Below are 18,617 nucleotides of genomic sequence, written 5' to 3' on the forward strand. Positions count from 1 at the left end.
GCGTCCGTGGCGGCCGCGGCGGCCGCGGCGTTGCCCGCCGGCTGGTCCGCGGCCGTGGACCCGACCTCGGGCAACACGTACTACTACAACGGCGCGGAGACGCGCTGGGACGCGCCCACGGCCTAAGAGCGATGCGGAGCGTCTTCGCCACAGGTGCCGTCTCTCCACCTGCAGGTTCCTCGCGCGCTCGGGGTCGCACGTCGACGTGGCAATGTTGACGCACGAGTCCTTCAGGTGGATCTCCGCGGCCTTGTTATATAGGTGCAGACCGCGCCCTCGGGCAGGACGCCGACGACGGCAGCGCGCGCGCGCCGCCACAGTCCGACGCCAGAATCGACTCGAGCGGAGAGCTGCTGCTTCACAAGGTTGAACGCGCAATCCACGCTGCCGACGGCGGTGAGCGCCGCGCACGACGCGAAGCATGACGACGTCGAGGACCCTGTCGACGGCTAGACGACCAGTGGTGATCGCGTTGGCCCTCTTACTCCGAACGTCGGCGCTGCTGCGTCCCGCCCAGCGCTCGACGCCGTTTCGCCACGGCAAAAGGAGGCCAGTGCGCGCGTCGACCTTCGACTCGGAGACGGCGCCGCGGCTCGAGGCGGCCGCCCCGCCCCTCGCCAACGGCACGGGCACGTTTCTCGAGCTCGAGGTGCCGGACCTCGCGCCCGCGCCACCGGCGGCGCCGCGGCCGCGGGTCACGGCCGCGTACCTCAAGCGGAAGCTCTGGACGAAGCTGGACTTCGCGCACTCGCACGCCGTGAGCGGCGCGGCCTTCCTCGCCCTGGGCGTCGGCTGGCTCGGCGCCGTCGCGCGGGGCGAGGCCGCGGGCGCCGTCGAGGCCGGCGCGCGCATCCACGGGGGCCCCGCGTCGCTCGCGATCCTCGCCGTCGGCGTCTGGAACAGCGTCTCCGCGCTGCCCATGGCCTCGGACGAGCGCGTCTACGTGACGCGGGACCTGGACCGCTACCACGCGCTCGCGTTCCGCTGGGGCGGGTCCGCGCAGCTCGTCGCCTGCGCGTGGCTCTCAGGGCAGGAAAGGGTGATTCAACGTCGCTTCAACGTGAGTGTTCCGCGCGCGCGCGTTCCGGGAAAAAAGCATCCACGCGTCGAGAGCGCTCCGAGAGATGATCGCTCGTCCAAAAATTAGCCGAAACGAGCGGAAAACGACCGAGATGGGAGCCTTTGAAGTTGGGAATTTCGCACTCTTTTCCTGCCCAGGTGGCTCTGCTGGTGGTTCTCGGGCCTCTACCCGGCCTTCGTGCCCGGCGTCGTCGACGGGGCGCTGTGCCTCGCGGCCATGGCGTCCATCGCCTGGGTCATCTACTTCTCCGAGGAGAGCATCGCCGTCGTCGACCGGAAGGTCGCTGAGGGCGGCTTCGTCCACGGGAAGCGCGCGTCCGAGCTCACGGCGGGCGAGCACGCGCAGCTGAGCGCGCTGGCGCGCCTCGGCTCCTACCCGAACCTCTTCCAGCTCCCCGTGCTCGCCAACGTGCTTTTAGGCGGGCGGCCGTGGCTCGACCGCGTGCTCGACGAGTTCCCGCACCAGTCGGCGCTGCTGCACCACTACCTCTTCGCCTGCGCCCTGTCCTACGCCATCACCTTCTTCGCGACGACGCTCCGGGACCGCAACGTCATCGGCATCACGGCGGACCTGGCCATGCTCGCGACGGGCACGGCGCTGCCGTTCCTGACCATGTTCGTCGACGTCGCCGCGTTCCCCGCGGCGACGACGCTGAACCCGCTGGACTACAACGTCGGCTTCCTGTAAGACCGATGAAAATAGGTGCTAGAGGAGGGCTGCGGCGGGGGGGGAGCGCGCGGCGGCGCGGGCCGCTCACTCGAGGGGCTCCGCGAGCCAGAGCGGCTGGCGGAACGCGTGCTTGTAGACGGCGCCGTTGGCGACGTGCAGCGCCCGGGGCAGCGTCGCCGTCGTGTGCGCCTCGCTGAGGACGGCGATGCCGTGGCTCGCGACGGCGTCGGCGGCGGCGGCCGCCGCCTTCGCGTCGACGGCGCCGCCGTCGAAGGCGTCGGCGCCGCTGATGGGCCCCGTCGTCGAGTCGTAGGCGACGACCTTGGCGCCCGGCGCGAGGAGCGCCGCGCAGGCCCGGAGGAGCTTGGCGTCGCGGACGTCGACGGCGTGCGCCGCGGCGAGGGCCCCGCGGCGCGCGGCCGCGCCCTCGGCGTCGAGGAGCGCGTTCACCGCCGGCGCGTCGATGTTCGCCGCGTCGACGAGGAGCAGCGACGGCGCGCCGAGGTCCGCGACGACGCCGCGGAACGTCGGCGTCCGCGCGAACGCCGCGGGCGCCGCGCAGACGGCGCCGAGGTTCTTCAGCACCTCGACCGCGTCCTCGGCGTCGGCGACGTCGGCGCCCACGAGGCTCACGAGGGACACGCCCCGCGCGGCGCAGAGCTGGGCCGCGACCTGGCCCACGGCGCCCTCGCCGCCGAGGTGGAGCACGACGTCCCCGGCGACCGCGCCGTCGAGGAGCGCCGCGGCGGCCGCGGCGGCGCCGAGGTGCGCGGCCTGCGCCGGCGGGATTGTGGGCGGCACCTTGACCAGGGCCTTGGCGTCGATTTTGACCGTCGCCGCGTCGCCCCAGGCGCACCGCAGCGTCGGCGCGAAGACGAGGTCGCCCTTGGCGAGGTCGCCCTCGGCCTGCTCGACGACGCCCGCGGCGCCGGCCATCTCCGGGCCCTTGATGGGCGCCGACACGAGGCGCAGGGTCGCGAGGGACCGTCGGGAGGCCGCGCGGGCAGCCAACATGGCGTCGACGACGGCCCAATTCGAGCCAAGGAGTTGCTCAAGTGCGAGGCTCGCCCTTCTCGAGAGCTCGTTGCCACAAGAGCATGGAGGGCATGCAGACGGCGACGCCGCAGTACGTCGCGCCGCAGCCCGCGGCGGCCTACGCGGCGCCCCAACTCGTCGCGCCCGCCGCCGTGCCGCCGCCGGCGGCGAGCCCCATGCAGGTCGACACGCCGCCGCCGCCGCTGGCGCCGTCGAGCCCGCGGACGAGCGACGCCGGCGACGGCGAGAAGCCCAAGGGCGGCGGCGTCGAGAGCCTGCTCATCCCCAAGGCCGCCGTGAAGCGCATCATGAAGCTGGACCCCGAGGTGAACCAGGTCGCCAACGACGCCGTCATCCTCGTCGCCAAGGCCACGGAGATGTTCCTCGAGAAGTTCTCCGCCGAGGCGCGAGCGCAGGCGACGCTCCGGAGCCGGACGACGGTCAAGTACGAGGACATCGCGGACACGGTCTCCGGCGACAAGAACTACGAGTTCCTCGCGACCGTCATCCCCAACGGCCCCGTGGGCCGCGGCATGCCGCTCGAGCCCGCGACGGCGAACGGCACCGCCGCGCCGGCCGCGCCGAACCTCGCGGCGCGCCTGCCGCCGCCGGCGGTCATGCCCCTGCCCGTCGCGCCCCTGCCCCTGCCCGTCGCGCCCCCGCCCGCGCAGCTCCACGCGACGCCCGCCCCCTAGCGTTGAAGGGAAACGTCGCGGGTAAGTGAAGGCATATATCCGGGGCGGGCAGCGCCCACTTCTGCCGCTGGTTTCTCTCGCAGAGCGCGGCGGGTCGCCGGGGCACGGCACGCGGGCGGCGCGGGCGCGTCGTCCATGGCGCGCGTCGTGGACGTCAAGTCCTTCGACTCGTCCATCGGCGGGTCCTTCGACGACCTCGCGGCCATGCGGCCGACGCGCCCGTCGCCGCGGGCCGACGGCCACGGGGCGCCGCAGCTCGCGCCGCTCCCGCGGTCGCGGAGCGGGCGGGGCGAGGCCCTGCTGCTCGACAGCCTGTTGAGCGGCCTCGAGGCGGCCGTGGGCGCGCTCGAGGCCTACGGGCACGACGGCTCCGGCGACGCGAGCCGCGCGCGGCGCCTCCGGAGCTGTGCGAGCCGCGCGGAGGCGCTCGCGTCCCCGGCGTCGCCGCGGGCCTACGTCGACGGCCCGTCCATCGGCGCGGAGCGGGCCGAGCCCGCCTTCCCCGCCCCGGGCAGCCCGGGCGCCCGCGGCGCCGCGCTGCCGCCCGTCGACGGCCGGAAGCGCGCGTCCTACGCCGTGCCCTCCGCGCTGCCCCCGAGCGACCCGCCGCCGGCGGGCGACGCGCCGGCGCTGCGGTCGCCGACGCGCGAGGAGCGGAAGAAGCTCCACCGCAACGAGCTCGTCGAGCGCTTCCTGTCGCTCGACGAAAACGGCGACGGCGAGGTCACGGCCGACGAGTTCGCGCACGCGCTGTCGCGGGCCGCGTGGAACTCAAATCTTCAACCCGACTTCAATCTGCGCGTCATCGAACGGTTCGGACCATCCCCTTCGGCTGCGCTTCGAGAAGTCGACGAGAGCCATCGATTCGTCCAAACGTCAGCCGAATCGACGTCGATTCGACCGAGCTCGAGAGTTGTGAAGTTTGGTGGGGACGTCCCAAACCAGTGGTTGATTTCCGCACAGGTCCCAGGACGGGCTGACCTTCAAGGAGGCCAAGGCCCTCTTCGCGTCCGTGGACGAGAACGGCGACGGCACCATGGACCAGATGGAGTTCATTTCGCTGGTGGAGAGCCGCCACCCGCTGTTGAGCAAGGTCGCGTGGGCCGCGGATCTCCAAAAGTACTTCGCGGACGACGCGTGGGACGACGACGGCGTCGCCTGGGTCGACCCGAACCGGCGGCCCTGGCTCATGCTCTCGCCCAACGACAACTTCCGCATGTGCTGGGACATCGCGACGGCCGTGCTCCTCGTCTACGTCGCCATCGTCGAGCCCAGGGCAGCACAAGAGAGCGAAATTCCCGACTTCAAAGGCTCCGATCTCGGCCGTTTTCCACTCGTTTCGGCTGATTTTTGGACGAGCGATCGTCTCTCGGAACGGTCTCGAAGCGCGAATGCTTTTCCCGGAACGCGCGCGCGCGTAAGACTCACGTTGAATTGACGTTGAATCACCCTTGTGCCACCCAGGTCGAGCCGCTGCGCCTCGGCTTCGACCTCGACCCGCCGCGCGCGTCGTTCATCTGGTTCATGGACTACATCTGCGACGGCTTCTTCGTCGCCGACTTCGGGCTCAACTTCCGCACGGGCTACCTGCGGCGGGACACGGGCGCGCTGGACATGGACCCGAAGCGGTCCGCGCTCTACTACTGCCGCACGTGGGCGTTCCTCGACTTCATCTCGTCCGTGCCGCCGATCCTGGAGATTTTGGTGGGCAACGGCATGACGGCGCTGCGGTCCGCGAAGATCCTGAAGCTCGGCCGCGTCATGAAGCTCGGCAAGATGTTCCGTTTGGCCAAGTTCATGCGGTTCTCGCAGGACACGGCGTTCGGCGAATTCGTCGAGGACTTCTTCGCGTCGTCCAAGTCCAAGGCGCTCCGGCGCATCTTCCAGGTGCTTTTATCTTTCGCCATCCTGGCCCACTACCTCGGCTGCATGTTCGCCGTCGCGGGGCACACGCACCTCCGCTACTACGACCCCGCGGGCGACCCCGCGGGCGGCGGCGCGTCGCGCGCGGCGAACGGGTGGACGACGCAGAAGAAGTACCTCGCGTCCGTCTACTGGGCCGTGACGACGATGACGACCGTGGGCTACGGCGACATCGTGCCCGTGACCCACGCCGAGCGCGTCTACACCATGGTCGCCATGGTCGTCGGCGGCGCGTGCGACGCCGCGCGGAACTCGACCGCCGGTTCGGGACGTCCCGACCACACTTTGACATGCTCGAGCTCAAATCGACGTCGATTCGGCTGATGTTTGGACGAATCGATGGCTCTCGTCGAGTGCTCGACGCGCGGCCGAAGCGTCCGGCGTCATCCGTCCGACGACGCGCCCATTGACGTCGGGTCGCAGATGTGATGTCCGCGCAGGTTCTACGGCTACGTCGTCGCGCAGGCGACGTGCATCGTCAACGCGTACGACGCGCGCAAGGGGCCCTACTACGCGAAGATGGACCGCATCCACTCCTGGCTCAACTACCACCAGGCGCCGCTGAGCATCCGGAGGCACGTGCGCCGCTACTACCGCACCTACTTCTCGCACAAGACGGCCTTCGACGAGGCGGCGATCTTGGACGACCTCGACCCGGAGTCGCAGCGCATGATCGCGGACCACGTCCTGCCGTCGTGCATCCGGCACAACGAGCTCTTCGAGGTGCTGCCCAAGGGCGCGCTCTGCAAGCTCGTGCCCGTGATCCGTCTGCTGAGCTTCCAGGCGGGGGACCTCGTCGTCTCCGAGGGCGACAAGTCGTCGTCCATGTTCATCATCTACACGGGCAAGGTCCGCGTGCGCCGCAACCTCGACGGCTCCGACGACGTCGAGGAGGACACGCTCCAGCCCGGCGGCTCCTTCGGCGAGAAGGCCGTCCTCGGCGTCAACTCGCGGTCCTACGTCACGGCGCGCGCGATCGCGCCGACGAACATCTACATCATCACCCAGGACAACTTCATGCAGGCCTTCGTGACGCTGCCCGAGGCGCTCCTCGCCATGCGCACGGCCGTCGACGGCCTCGACGCGCCGAAGCCGTCGACGTTCTCCCACCTCTCGCCAAACCGCCCGGGCTCCGCGCTCGTCTCGCCCGCGGTCAACGCCGCCGCGAGGAAGGCGCTGGCATAACGCGGGCTCTTCCGCGCGGGGCTCGGGCGCCCGGCGAGCGGTCGCGCGCCGTTTACGCGGGGCTAGGACTCCCGGCCGAGGCTCGCGGCGGCCGTGTCGTCCGCGTCGGCCCAGCAGCCCGGCGCGCCGTGCTTCCACCGCTCGTCGAGGGCCGAGAGCGCGCAGTCGAAGGTTTTCTTCCCGAGCTTCGCGTTCACGAGGTTGTGCTGCTCGCACGTCCAGATGGAAAAGAGCGCGCGCGACGCGAGGTCCGGCGGCGACGCCTCCACGGCCTCCCGGAAGTCCGCCGCGCAGTGCTCGCAGGGGTAGAGCGCCGCGAGGCCCGCGACGAGGCCCGCGGCGGCCGCCCGGTCGCGCTCCGTCGGCGACTCGGGGTAGTAGGCCGCCGTCGTGTGCAGCAGGTCCCACGTCGACCGGCCGAGCTCCGCGCGGTCCACGGGGCAGGCGGGCGCCGGCGCCGGCGCGGCCGCCGCCGTCGACTTCGCCCGCGCGAGGCTCTTGGAGAACATGGACATCTTGTCGCCGCAGACCGGGTTGGCGCAGTCGTCGGCGTTGAAGCCCGGCGCCATCGAGTCGTGCGAGGTGCGCTTCAACGTTGCGCGCGCTGCGACAGCGTCGGAAGCGCGCGACGCGGCGTTCTATCGTCCGCGTCGACAGTGGCGGCGGCCGCCGAGGGAGAGCGCCTCGAATCGGCCCTCGACCTGTACTACAGGCTGTAGACCGATGCCGGAGAGCGCCCCTGCGGCAATTCTTCAGCGAGCCTCAAGATGACCTAAAGCTCGACCTCACGTTCGACTCCGCGAGGCGAGAACGCAATGGAGCCGGCTCCCCTCTCTTCGAGCGATGACCTCGCGAACCCACTCCTAGAGAATACCGACGAGGGCACCGAACTCGCGAGTGGTACGGAACTCGTCGATGCCGACGGCGCGGAGCTGCGCGAGGCGCACCCGCTGGTCGCCGACGCCGAGGCGCAGCGCGCGCGCCCGCCGTCGCCCACGACCAGCAGCCCGAGCCGCGCGTCCATGGCCTCCGTCGCCGCGGCGCCCGACGCCCTCCGGGAGGGCCTCGTCGTCGAGCTCTGGCACGCGCGCCGCCGCTACGCGGCCGCCGGCTCGCACGAGCACCTCGCCCGCTACCTCAGTCGCTTCGTGGCCGGCACGTGGTGCCGCTGCGTCGTCGAGGACTTCGACGGCGAGACCTACACGCTGCGCTACGAGGACGGCCCCCACGCCGCCCGGTCGCGGGCCTTCGCGCCCGTCGCCGGGCTGCCGCGGGGCACGCGGTTCGTGCGGTGCCCCCGCGACTGCATCGAGGTCGACTACGAGGCGTCGTACTGCGCCGTGTCGCCCGAGGGCCGCTACGCGTTGAGCCACGGCGTCGTCGTCGTCCCCTTCATCGTCGCCGCGCAGCTCTTCTGCTACTTTTACTACGCGGCGCGCGAGTGCGAACGGACGGGGCGCGCGATCGAGGCCTACGCGCCCGTCGCGGGCCCCGGCGGCGACCGGTTCGCCTTCGCGGCGACGTCCCACTTCCCGGGGTGCCGGGACCTGCGGGGCCGCGAGTGGTACCGCTTCTGGACCTACCAGTGGCTCCACGAGGGCTGGGCGCACGTGTCGACGACCGCGCGGCACTCACATCTTCGACCCGACGTCAATGCGCGCGTCATCGAACGGTTCGGCCTCTTCGGCCGTGCTTCGAGAGCTCGACGAGAGCAATCGATCCGTCCAAAAATCAGCCGAATCGACGTCGATGTGGTCGAGCGAGAGCATGTCAAAGTTTGGTCGGGACGTCCCGAACCGGCGGTCGATGTCCACGCAGGTCGACGAACGGCTTCATGGCGCTCGTCTTCGGCATCCCCTTGGAAGTAGCGCACGGCGGCTGGCGCGCGGCGCTGATCATGCAGGCGGGCGTCGTCGCCGGGGCTTTGTCGTGCGCCGTTTTTGACGTGGAGAGGAGGGTCGTCGGCGCGTCCGCGAGCTGCTACGCGCTCCTCGGCGCGCACGTCGCGATCATCGCGCTCCACTGGCGGTCCATGAAGCGGGGCCTGCTGCACCGCGACGTGCGCATCGCCGTCTTCGCCGCGCTGGCGTTCTGCGACGTCCTGACGACCGCGGACCGCGCGGCGAACGTCGGCGCCCGCGCGGAACTCGAATCTTCCACCCGACTTCAACGCGCGCGTACTCGAACGGAGTGCACCACACTCTTTTTGAATGTGCTTCGAGAACTCGACGAGAGCCATCGACGTGTCTCAAAATCGGCCAAAACGACGTCGATGTGGTCGAGCGAGAGAAGTTCAACGTTTGGTCGGGACGTCCCAGAGACCCGCGGTCGATGTCCGCGCAGGTCGGCGCCGCGTCCGCGGGCTCCGTGTCGTACTCGGCGCACGTCGGCGGCCTGGCCTGCGGCTACCTCCTCGGCGTGCTCGTCATCCAGCGGCGGCCCGTCAAGGACCCCAACGTCGGCGGCCGGCGCAAGGCCGCGGCCGGCGTCGCGCTCCTCGCGCTGCTCTGCGGCGCGCTCGCGTGGATCGGGTCGCACGCCCCGCCGAAGAACGTGCCCTGGCTCTACCCGGACTCGAACGACTGGAGCCACCGCTCCTGCTGCTCGAAGCTCGACGCCTGCGCCGACCTCGAGGGGCCGACGTCGCTGCTCTCCTGCGACGACCGGACGGAGCTCGCCCTCGGCCGGACCGTCGCGCGGTCCTGCAACGAGCTCCGCGCGCTCCTCCGCAACGCGACCGACGCGTAAGAGGCGCACGCGCGTGCGACGACCGACGGCGGAGCGTATGGGTGCCGGCGGGGTCCTCCCCGGACGCGCCGGCGCGCGTCGGCGACGACGGGCCGACCGGTCGGGCCCGCGGCGGTCGAGACCCTACCCGCGCGTGTTACAGGAAGACGCGCATGGTCTGGGTGACCTTCTGCCGGCACACGGGGCAGACGCGCGCGCTCTGCTTCGCCGGGCAGGACGCGTCGACGCAGGTCGAGCAGAGCACGTGGCCGCAGGGGATGAGCGCCGTGTCGCGGGCCCGCTCGAAGCAGAAGGGGCACTCGTCGGCCTTGTCGCCGCCGGCCTTGCCCGCGCGGGGGCTCCGCGCGGGCGGCGCCTTGGGCTTGTCGCCGAGCTTCTTCTTCTCCTTGGCCGCGGCGCGGAGCGCGGCCGCGCGCGGCGTCGATGGCGTCGGCGCGGCGTCGCGGCCGCGCGGCGTCGCGGCCGGCGCGCGCGCGGCGGGCGTCGGCGGCTTGGGCGCCGCGGCGCCGCGCGGCGTGCCCTTGCTCGCGGGTGACGCCGGCGTCGGCGCCTTCCTCGGCGGCGTCGCGGCGCCCCCGGCCTTGGGCGTCGGCGCCGACCGCGACGTCGCCGCCTTCCTCGGCGGCGGCGTCCTCGCGCGCGCGGCGGCGCCCCGGGGCGTCCGCGGCGCGCCGCGCGGCGTCCCGTCGCCGTCGCCGGCCGCCTCGTCGTCGTCGTCGTCGTCCGAGGCCGCGGCCGCGCCCGCGCGGACCTGCGCGGACATCGACCGGTGGAACGCCCCGTCCGGCGAAAACTTCTCGAGCTCGGCCACATCGACGTCGATGCGGGTGACTTTTGGACGAATCGATTGCTCGCGTCGAGTGCTCGAAGCACGGACGACGGGCTCGTGTCAAAACCGTCGCATACGCGCACATTGAAGTCGGGTCGAAGATTCGAGTTCCGCGCGGGCGCGGACGTTGACGGCGACGGGCTTCCGCCGGTTCTGCGACCGCTCAAAGGTCACGGCCCGCCCCGGCCCCGGCACCTTGCCGGCGAAGCCCGAGACGTGGACGAAGAGGTCGTCGGCGTCGGCGTCGTGGCCGTCGGGCCGGATGAAGCCCATGTTGCGGACCTTTGAGAACCAGAGGAGCTGGCCCGTCTCCGCCGGCCGCGGGCTCCCGGCGCCGGGCGCCGTTCCCGCGCCGTCGCCGCTCGGCTCCGACGCCGACGACGCGTCGTCCCGCGGGCTCTCGAGGGCGGGCAGCGGCGGGGGCGCCGCGGGCGCCGCGGCGGGCGCCGCGCCGTCGTCGCACTCGTCGTCCGACTCGGGCGGTTTCGGCGTCTCGACGCGGCGCACGGCCGCGCGGCGGCTGCCCGACGTCGCCAGGCCGTCGCAGCGCGCGAGGAAGTGGCCCATCTTCTCGAAGCCCAGCGCGCGGACGTCCAGCGCCGTCTTGTAGCGCCGGCCGTAGAGGTACGCGAGCTTCGCGCAGAGCACCGTCCTCGTCGGCGACGCGTCGCAGAGCTCGCCGATGCGGCCCTCCACGGCCGCGAGGGCGGCGTCGGGCGCGCGCCGCGGCAGGGGCGGCCGCGGCGCGCCGTCGGCGCCCTCGGCCGGCGCGGCGCCGTCGTCGTCGCGCGGCGCGCGCGCGTCGCCGCGCCGCGGCGGCGTCGCGGCCGGCGCCGCCGCGCGCGGCGACCCGACGACGTTGCGCAGGGACGCGTGGACGAGCTCCGCCTCCGTCTCCGAGCAGCCGAGCTCGACGAGGTCCGCCATGTCGAGCCGCGCCGTCGCCTCGAGGTCGAGCCGGTTCTCCACAAACAACGCGGCGAGGCGGCCGAGGTCCAGCGACGTGAGGAAGGCGACGAGGCCGTCGTAGCGCGTGAGCTCGCCGTCGCCGCCGGCGGCGAAGAGCCGCGGCGGGCTCCGGGGCGTCTCGCCGAAGCCCGGCGGCGCGGAGCCGCCGGGCGTCCGCGCGGCGCGCGGCGGCGCCGCGGCCGGCGCCGGGGCCGGCGGCGCGCCCCCGTGGCGCGGGCTCCGCATGAGGCCCGGCGGGTCGTCGCGGCGCGGCTGCGACTGCTGCGTGTCGACGACGATCTTCGGGCGCAGGAGGCCGCCGAGCGTCGCCGACACCGGCGGCGCGGCGCCGCGCGCGCCCTCGAGCAGAAAGTCGAGGTCCGGCGGCAGCGCGTCGAAGAAGGCCGGGCTCTTGAGGCCGCCGAAGCCGCCGAGGCCCACGGCCGACGGCAGCCCCATGGTGAGCTCGCGCGACGGCGACGCGACGCGCGGGCTGCCCCGCGGCGACCCGAGGGGCAGCTGCTCGACGCGGCACGGCAGGTCGCTGAGGCCCCGCGTCTCCCGGGTCAGGGGCCTCCCGTCGCCGTAGTCGCCGTAGTCGCCGACGAGGGCGCCGAAGGGCGTGTGCTGCGGCGCCACGCGCGGCTCGGCCCGCGCGGCGGCGCCGCGGCCGGACCGGCCCGGCGCGCGGATCGCGGGCGCGGCGGCGGCCTCGGGCAGGCCGCCCGCGCGGCGGAGCGACGCCGTGGCCGCCGTGATCACGGGGTCGAGGCGCGGCGACGGCCGCGGCGCCGGCGCCGGCGCCGCGGCGCGCGGCGCGGCGGCCTCGGCGGGCGCCGCGCGCGCGGGCTCGGGCGCCGGCGCCGGCGGCGCCGGCGGCGCCGGCGCCGGCGGGTCCCGGGGCGGCGCGGGCGCGGCCCGGGGCGGCGGGTCCCGGGCCTCGGGCCTCCGCGGCGCGGGCGCGGGCGCGGGCGCGGGCGCGGGCGCCGGCGCGGGCGCGGGCCGCGGCCGCGGCGGCGGGCTTCCGGGGCGGCCGCTTCCTCGGCTGGCGCTTCGGCGGCGGCGGCGGCTCGTCGTCGGAGCCGTCGTCGTCGTCGTCGTCGTCGTCGCTCGACGCGGACGGCGGCGCCTCCTTGGGCGACGGCGGCCGCGCGGCCGCGGGCGCCTTCTTCTTCTTCTTCCGCTTCTTCTTCTCGACGAGCGCGGCCTCGTCGTCGAGGAGCTGGAGCAGCTCCCGCTCCGCCGCGGACGCCTTGGCCGCGCGGTCCGCGACCTCCTCGCCGCTGAGCGCCCGCTGCTTCGCCGCGCGGCGGCCCTTGCCGCCGCCGCGGTGCCGCGCGGCCGCGTCGCGGACGGCCTCGAGCTTGGTCCGCGCGGCGACGCAGCGCGCGGCCGCGGACCCGCCGGCGTCGCGGTCCGCGCCCGCGGCCAGCAGATTGAGCTCGAAGCCCGCGGTCCAGCTCGCGGGGTCCACCGCGGCGCTCAGCGCGTCGAGCACCGCGTCCTGGCAGCGGTCGACCTGGCGACGCGAGTTCGCTTCGACGTGAGTCCGCGCGCGCGCGCGGACCGGAAGAAAAGCATCCGCGCGTCGAGACCGCGCCGAGGGACGATCGCTCGTCCAAGCATGGGCCGAAACGAGTGGGGACCGGCCGAAAGAGGAGCCTTTGAAGTTGGGAACGTCGCGCGCTTTTCCCGCGCCGCGGTCGACGTCGGCCATGCGGTGCAGCAGGGCGAAGGCGACGCGCGACGACGACGCGCGCCGCGCCTCCACGAGCCGCAGCAGGTCGGCGACGCCGTCCCGGCTCTCGGCGACGGCGTCGAGCCACGACTCGCCGACCGCGCAGCGGCACTCGTGCTGGAGCGCGTGCGCGCCTGCGTGGATATCAAATCTTCAACCCGACTTCAATGTGCGCGTATTCGAACGTTTCGACGCAAGCTCTTCGGCTGTGCTTCGAGAACTCGACGAGAGCAATCGATCGGTCCCAAAAACCAGCCGAATCGACTTCGATGTGTCCGAGCTCGAGAATTTCAAAGTTTGGTCGGGACGTCCCGAACCAGCGGTTGATTTGCACACAGGTGCGCGCCCAGCACGTGCGCGGCGACGTCGCGCGCCTCGACGCGGCCGCCGCCGTCGCCGAGCCGCTCGCCGTCGAAGCCCAGCGCCCCGAAGAGGCCCGCCTCGACCGCGCGGCCGCTGTGGAGCAGCGAGAGGAGCGGCTTCGCGTGCCGCGGCGCGTCGACGTGGACGCAGAAGTCGAAGTTCGCGATGACGGCGAGGGGCGCGAGGGCGTCGTGGTTCGCGAAGTCGTCGTCGGGCTCGGCCTCGAAAGCGCCGAGGAGCGCGACGCAGACGCGGCCCCACTCGTCGGCGCCGCAGAGGGGGCGCGGGGCCCGCGCGTCGTGGAGCCGCGCCTCGAGCGCGCCGCACGACGCCACGGCGTCGCAGAGCGCGCGCTCGTAGGGGTAGGCGCCACCCGGCTCCCGCGGCTCGGGCCGCCGGGGGAAGGGCCCGCGCCGTTCGACGAGCGCGCGGAGGTGCGCGACGGCGGCCTCGACGGCGCCCGAGGGCACGTGGCAGGGCTCGTCGAAGACCGCGAAGAGGGGCACGACGCGGCTCAGCGTACCCGCGAGCCGCGTCAGCGTGCGCTCGCCCGCGCGCCACGCGGCTTCGGAGCCGAGCGCGCGCACGAGCGCGTCGACGGCGCCGCACGCGACGACGGGCGCGAGGGCCGCCGCGTCGTCCCCCGCGCCCTCGAATCCCGCGCGCGCCTCGACGACGCGGTCCACGGCCTCGCAGAGCGCCTCGGCCGCCGCGCCGCGGCGGCCGCCGGCCGCGTCGCCGTCGGAGGGCCGCGCGCCGCCCTCGCCGGCGGCGTGGCCCGCGGACACGGCGAGCACGCCCGCGTAGAGCGCCCCGGCGCCCGCGTCCGGCGGCCCGTTCGCCGCCGCGTCGAGAAGCCCCCGGAGCTCGTCGAGCGTCGCCGTCGTCCGCGCGCGCTGCGGCGCGCGCATGCGCGCGGTCCAATCCGGCGCCGCGTCGCCGTCGCGGCCCAGGTGCAGCGCCCCGCCGTGGAGCATCTCCGCGGCGACGGCGACGGCGACGTCGCGGTCCTCGGCGCAGAGCGCGCAGAGCGCGGCGAGCGCGTCGGCCTTGGCGTGCGACGCGGGCGCGACCTCGCCCCGGCGGCAGGCGACGTCGGCGAGCGCCGCGACGCAGCCCGAGGCCACGAGGGCCAGGCGCGCGCTCGGCGTCTTGGCGAGGCCGCAGACGCCGCGGAGCGCGGCCGCCGCGTCGCCCTGCGCGTGGCGGAGCCGGCCCGGCGGCGCGCGGAGCGCGAGGCAGAGGAGCGCGAGGTGGCCGTCGGCGATGACCTTCTCGGCCCGCAGGCCGGCGACGACGTCGTCGTCGCGCGGGGCCTCGCCGCGGCGCGACCGCGCGGGCCTCGCGCAGAACGCGCCGATGAGCCGCGCGCAGAGGTGCGTGCCGTCGACGACGGCGTGCTGCGCCTCGACGGCGTCGTTGCCCAGGCGGTCCACGTGGAGCACGAGGCGCCGCGCCTCGTTCTTCGACTCGCGGAGGCGGCAGCAGCCCGCGAGGAGCGCGCCGAGCGGCGCGGGCGCGGGCGAGCCGCGCGGCCGCCGCGACACCGCGACGAGCTCGCGGAGCACCCCGTCCGCGTCGACGGCGTCCGCGACGGTGCGCAGGGCCCGCACGGCGGCGAGGGCCGGCCGCCGGCACCGCGCGTCGTGGTCCGCGACGAGCGCGACGAGCGCGGGCACCGCGAGGTCCGCGGATCGCGACGCGTAGAACGCCGCCGCGCTCGGCGCCTGGATTCGATGTCGCTTCGACGCGAGCGTGCCGCGCGCGCGCGTTCCGGGAAGAAAGCACCCGAGACCGCTCCGAGAGATGATCGCCCGTCCAAACATCAGCCGAAACGAGCGGGAAACGGCCGAGGGACGAGCCTTTGCGAAGTCGGGAATGTCGCTCTCTTTTCCCGCCCCGCCCGCCGCCGGCCGCCGGAGCAGCGCGCGGTAGGACCGGCAGGCCTCGTACTTGGCCCGGCTCCGGTTCGACGCCGTCGCCAGCGCGAGGAGCACGGCGTCGACCGCGCGCCGGCCGCAGGCCTCGAGCGTCGAGCCGACGAACGCGCGCGCGAGGCGGCACGTGGACGCGAGCGCGGCGACGTCGCGGAGCCCCGCGCCCCGGCCCGGCCGCCGCTTCGCGAGTTCGACGTCGTCCCCAAAGGCCTCGTCGTCGTCCGCGTCGTGTTCGCCGTCGTCGTCGTCCTCGCCGTCCTCGGAGTCGCCGTCGTCGCCGAGCGCGCGGCCGCGCTCGTCCGCGCGCTTACTGAGGAAGCCGCAGACGTGCGACGCGACCGACGGCGACCGCGGGCCCACGCCCGGCGCGGACCGCAGCCCGAAGTCGGACCCCCGCAGGAAGAAGACGAGGGCCGCGCGCTCCCGGGGCGACGCGCCCTCGATCGCGTCGCTGACGACGCGCACGAAGCGCGCGCCGTCGAGGCCGTGCGTCCGCGTGCGGCTCGCGAGCTCGCAGTAGGTGCGGCCCGTCGCCGCGAACTGGCAGGACGTGCCGCTGAGGTCCACGAGCACGACGCCCCGCAGCTCGTCGCACGCTCCCGACCCGCCGCCGCACGCCCAGACGCAGCGGCGCCCGCTGCAGAAGTAGAGGCCGCCGCGCGCGGGCACGGCGTCGGCGGGCAGGGGCCGCGTCTCGACGAGGGTCGCGACGGACGCGCACCGCTCCTTCGCGCTCTTCGGGCTCAGCACCATGGGTCGTGCGAGCGCGCGGCGCACCGAACCCAATGGATGGAGTTTCGGGCCGGCCGAGCGGTCGTTTCTTGACGGCTCGCCGAGGGGCGGCCCGCGAATGCGCCGAGGGCCGAGACCGCCGGCGACCGCCGGGCCTCGACCTCGCTTGCGAAACGCGCGACCGACGGGCACGCCGAGGAGAAGCTGTCGAGCGAGAGCGTCGGCCGGGCGGGCTGCCTGCACGAAGATAATTCGGCTTCAACGTTCTAACGTGCCGCACAGTCTTTTGCCCTCGCAAGTCATCGCGTCTGCCCGCCCGCAGGAGCGGCCGATCGACGCGCCACTGCCCCTGCGAGCGTCGTCGCCGACGTGCGCGCGCCCTCCGCCGGCGTCGCCGCCCGACCGCTCGCCGCGGACTTCCGCGGCGCCCGTGTCGGAACCATGCTCGCGGAGAGCGGCGACGTCGAGGCCGACGACATCCACGGCCTGCTCGCCGAGGAGACGCTCGAGGGCACGGGCGAGTTCGGCGCCCAGGGCCCCGGCGCCGGGGCCGGGGGCATGTGCTCCTGCCTGTCCATCGCCTACTACCGCCCGTTCTTCGACGTCGACACGGACGAGGTCCTCGGGCGCGTGCGCGCCGCGCTCCTCTTCTGCCACAGCGAGCCGTTCCTCCGCGTGCTGCGGAACAAGCCCGACGCCTACGGGCCCTGGTGGATCGCGACGACGCTCATCTTCCTCATCTCCGTGACGTCGCACTTCAAGGCGCTCCTGAGCCTGGGAGACGACTACGAGTACGACTTCGCGGCGGTCACGTTCAGCGCCATGGCCGTCTACACCTACCTGGGCCTGGCGGCCTTCACGTCCTGGCTCTGCCTCAACTACTGGCTCAAGGTGCCCATGGCGCTGCTGAACTGCCTCTGCATCGTCGGCTACTCCCTGGTGCCGTACCTGCCCGCGTCGCTCGCGTGCGTGCTCCCCTACATGGCCTGGCCGGCGGTCCTCGCCGCCGCGGGCGCCCAGACGGCCTTCAGCCTCAAGGCGGCGCTCCCGGCCATCGAGCAGCACCCGAAGGAGAAGGCCGCGGTCTACGCCGGCGCCGTCGTCGTCCTCAACGTCGGCCTCATGCTCATCATCAAGCTCTACCTCTACTAGGCCAAATGCGCGGGGGATAACGCGCCACACACTGCGACCCCTACCCCAGCATGAGGGACCCGAGGCACGCGCGCGCGACGTCGGGCGGGTGCGGGTCCCGCGGCGCCTCCCAGGCGCCGCCGCGCAGGTAGAGCGTCGACTGGTCGCCGCAGAGCACGACGGCGCCCGCGTGCGACGCCGCCGCGCACCACGCGTGGACGCGCGGCGGCGGCGCCGCCGACCCGCGCGGCCCCGCCCGCGGAAGGGGGGGCGCCGCCGCCCAGGCGTCCGTCCGCGGGTCGTAGCGCAGCGTGGACGACCACGCCGCGCGCGTGCCGCGCGTCCGCCCGCCCATGACCAGCAGCGCGCCGTCGAGCTCCGCGGCCGCGGCGCCGTTCCGCGGCTCGGGCAGGTCGCGGAGCACCGTCCACGACGCGCCGTCCCAGGCCTGGAGCTTGGCGGACGTCACGCCGCCGGCAACGTAGAGCACGCCGCCGACGACGGCCGCGGCCGCGGACCACGCGGGGAAGGGCATGGGCGGGAGCGGCCGCCAGGCGCCGTCGCGCCACGCCTCGACGGACGCGAGGGGCCCCGACCGGAGGTCGCCGCCGCCGGCGACGACGAGCGACCCGGCGACGACGCCGCACGCCGCGCCCTGGCGGCCCTCGCGCATGGGCCGCAGCGGCCGCCACGCGTCGATCGACGGGTCGTAGGCCTCGGCGCTCGCGAGCGCGTCGCCGCCCGAGGACCCGCCGGCGACGACGAGCTCGCCGCCGACGACACCGGCGCAGGCGAAGGCGCGCGCCGTCGCCATGGGCGCGATCGCGTCGCAGCGGCCGCCGACGACGCGCCAGCACGCGGCCGTCGCGCGCCGCCGCGCGACGCCGCCGGCGACGACGAGCGCGGCCTCGGCGCAGCCCAGGGCGACGCGCGCGCGCCGAAAGCCCGCGGAGCGCAGCACGTCCCGTGCCCGTCGACAGGTCGCGCGGAGCGCGCCCTGCGACAGCAGCGGCACGCGCGCGAAGACGGCCGTGAGCACGTCGTCGCTCTCCCACTCGAGCAGCGGAGCCATGCTGCGAGCGGCGCTGCGAAGACGGACCGCTCAAGCGGCGCTCGGCACGTGAACTAGTTCAGCCATAATGCCTCGACCTCGATTAGCCGATGTTGCAGACAACATTGAACAAGTCGTACGCAGCGTAGCCCACGGGCTCTGCCACTGTCGAGCGCGTAACGGAGGCCCGTGCGCCGGGCGCGCGCGCGCGTCCCCCGGGGCTCAGTCGAGGTCGCCCATCTCGACCTCGGGCGCGGCCGCGGCCGCGGCGGGCGCGGGCGCGGGCTCGGGCGCGGGCGGCGCGACGTCGGGCTCCTCCGGGGCCGCCGCCGCGGGCGGCGGCGCGGGCATGGGCGCCGCGGCGTTCTCGTAGAGCGGCGAGATGCCCGTCGGCAGCGGCGCCGGCGCGGCGGGCGCGGGCGGCGCCGGCGCCGGCGCGGCCGGCCGCGGCTGCGCGCGCGTCGGCTCGTCGTCGCCGTGGGCCTCGCCCTCGCCCTCGTCGCCCGGGTCGTCGTCCTCGTCGAGGGCGCGGAAGCCGCAGACGAACCAGCA

At 74.4% G+C, this 18,617-nt stretch overlaps 4 protein-coding genes across 4 annotated transcripts in view; 3 read left to right on the plus strand and 1 right to left on the minus strand.

The window, feature by feature from the left end:
• The window catches only part of AURANDRAFT_64248 (hypothetical protein), a gene marked incomplete at both ends in the record, with an annotated part of 2,225 nt that extends 457 nt beyond the window's left edge, over positions 1 to 1,768 (plus strand). The window contains 2 exons of the mRNA XM_009038721.1: positions 518 to 1,017; positions 1,219 to 1,768. Of these exons, the coding sequence (XP_009036969.1) occupies positions 518 to 1,017; positions 1,219 to 1,768 (1,050 nt within the window). The remainder of the gene's footprint in view (positions 1 to 517; positions 1,018 to 1,218) is intronic.
• A 1,289-nt stretch (positions 1,769 to 3,057) lies between these two features.
• AURANDRAFT_17325 (hypothetical protein) lies at positions 3,058 to 3,297 on the plus strand (the record flags this gene model as incomplete). Its single annotated transcript, XM_009038722.1, has 1 exon — positions 3,058 to 3,297. A coding segment is annotated over one exon (240 nt), but the record flags the coding sequence as incomplete, so codon positions are not given.
• Positions 3,298 to 6,713: 3,416 nt separating this feature from the next.
• Positions 6,714 to 7,031, minus strand: AURANDRAFT_15676 (hypothetical protein; the record flags this gene model as incomplete). The annotated part of the gene is made up of 1 exon (XM_009038811.1): positions 6,714 to 7,031. A coding segment is annotated over one exon (318 nt), but the record flags the coding sequence as incomplete, so codon positions are not given.
• A 9,410-nt stretch (positions 7,032 to 16,441) lies between these two features.
• On the plus strand, positions 16,442 to 17,035 carry AURANDRAFT_26354 (hypothetical protein; the record flags this gene model as incomplete). Its single annotated transcript, XM_009038723.1, has 1 exon — positions 16,442 to 17,035. The coding sequence occupies one exon, from the start codon at positions 16,442 to 16,444 to the stop codon at positions 17,033 to 17,035; it is 594 nt and encodes a 197-aa protein (XP_009036971.1).
• Between the last annotated feature and the right edge of the window lie 1,582 nt (positions 17,036 to 18,617).

This window comes from Aureococcus anophagefferens (genome assembly GCF_000186865.1).
Source record: "Aureococcus anophagefferens unplaced genomic scaffold AURANscaffold_9, whole genome shotgun sequence".
Taxonomy (NCBI): Eukaryota; class Pelagophyceae; order Pelagomonadales; family Pelagomonadaceae; genus Aureococcus; species Aureococcus anophagefferens.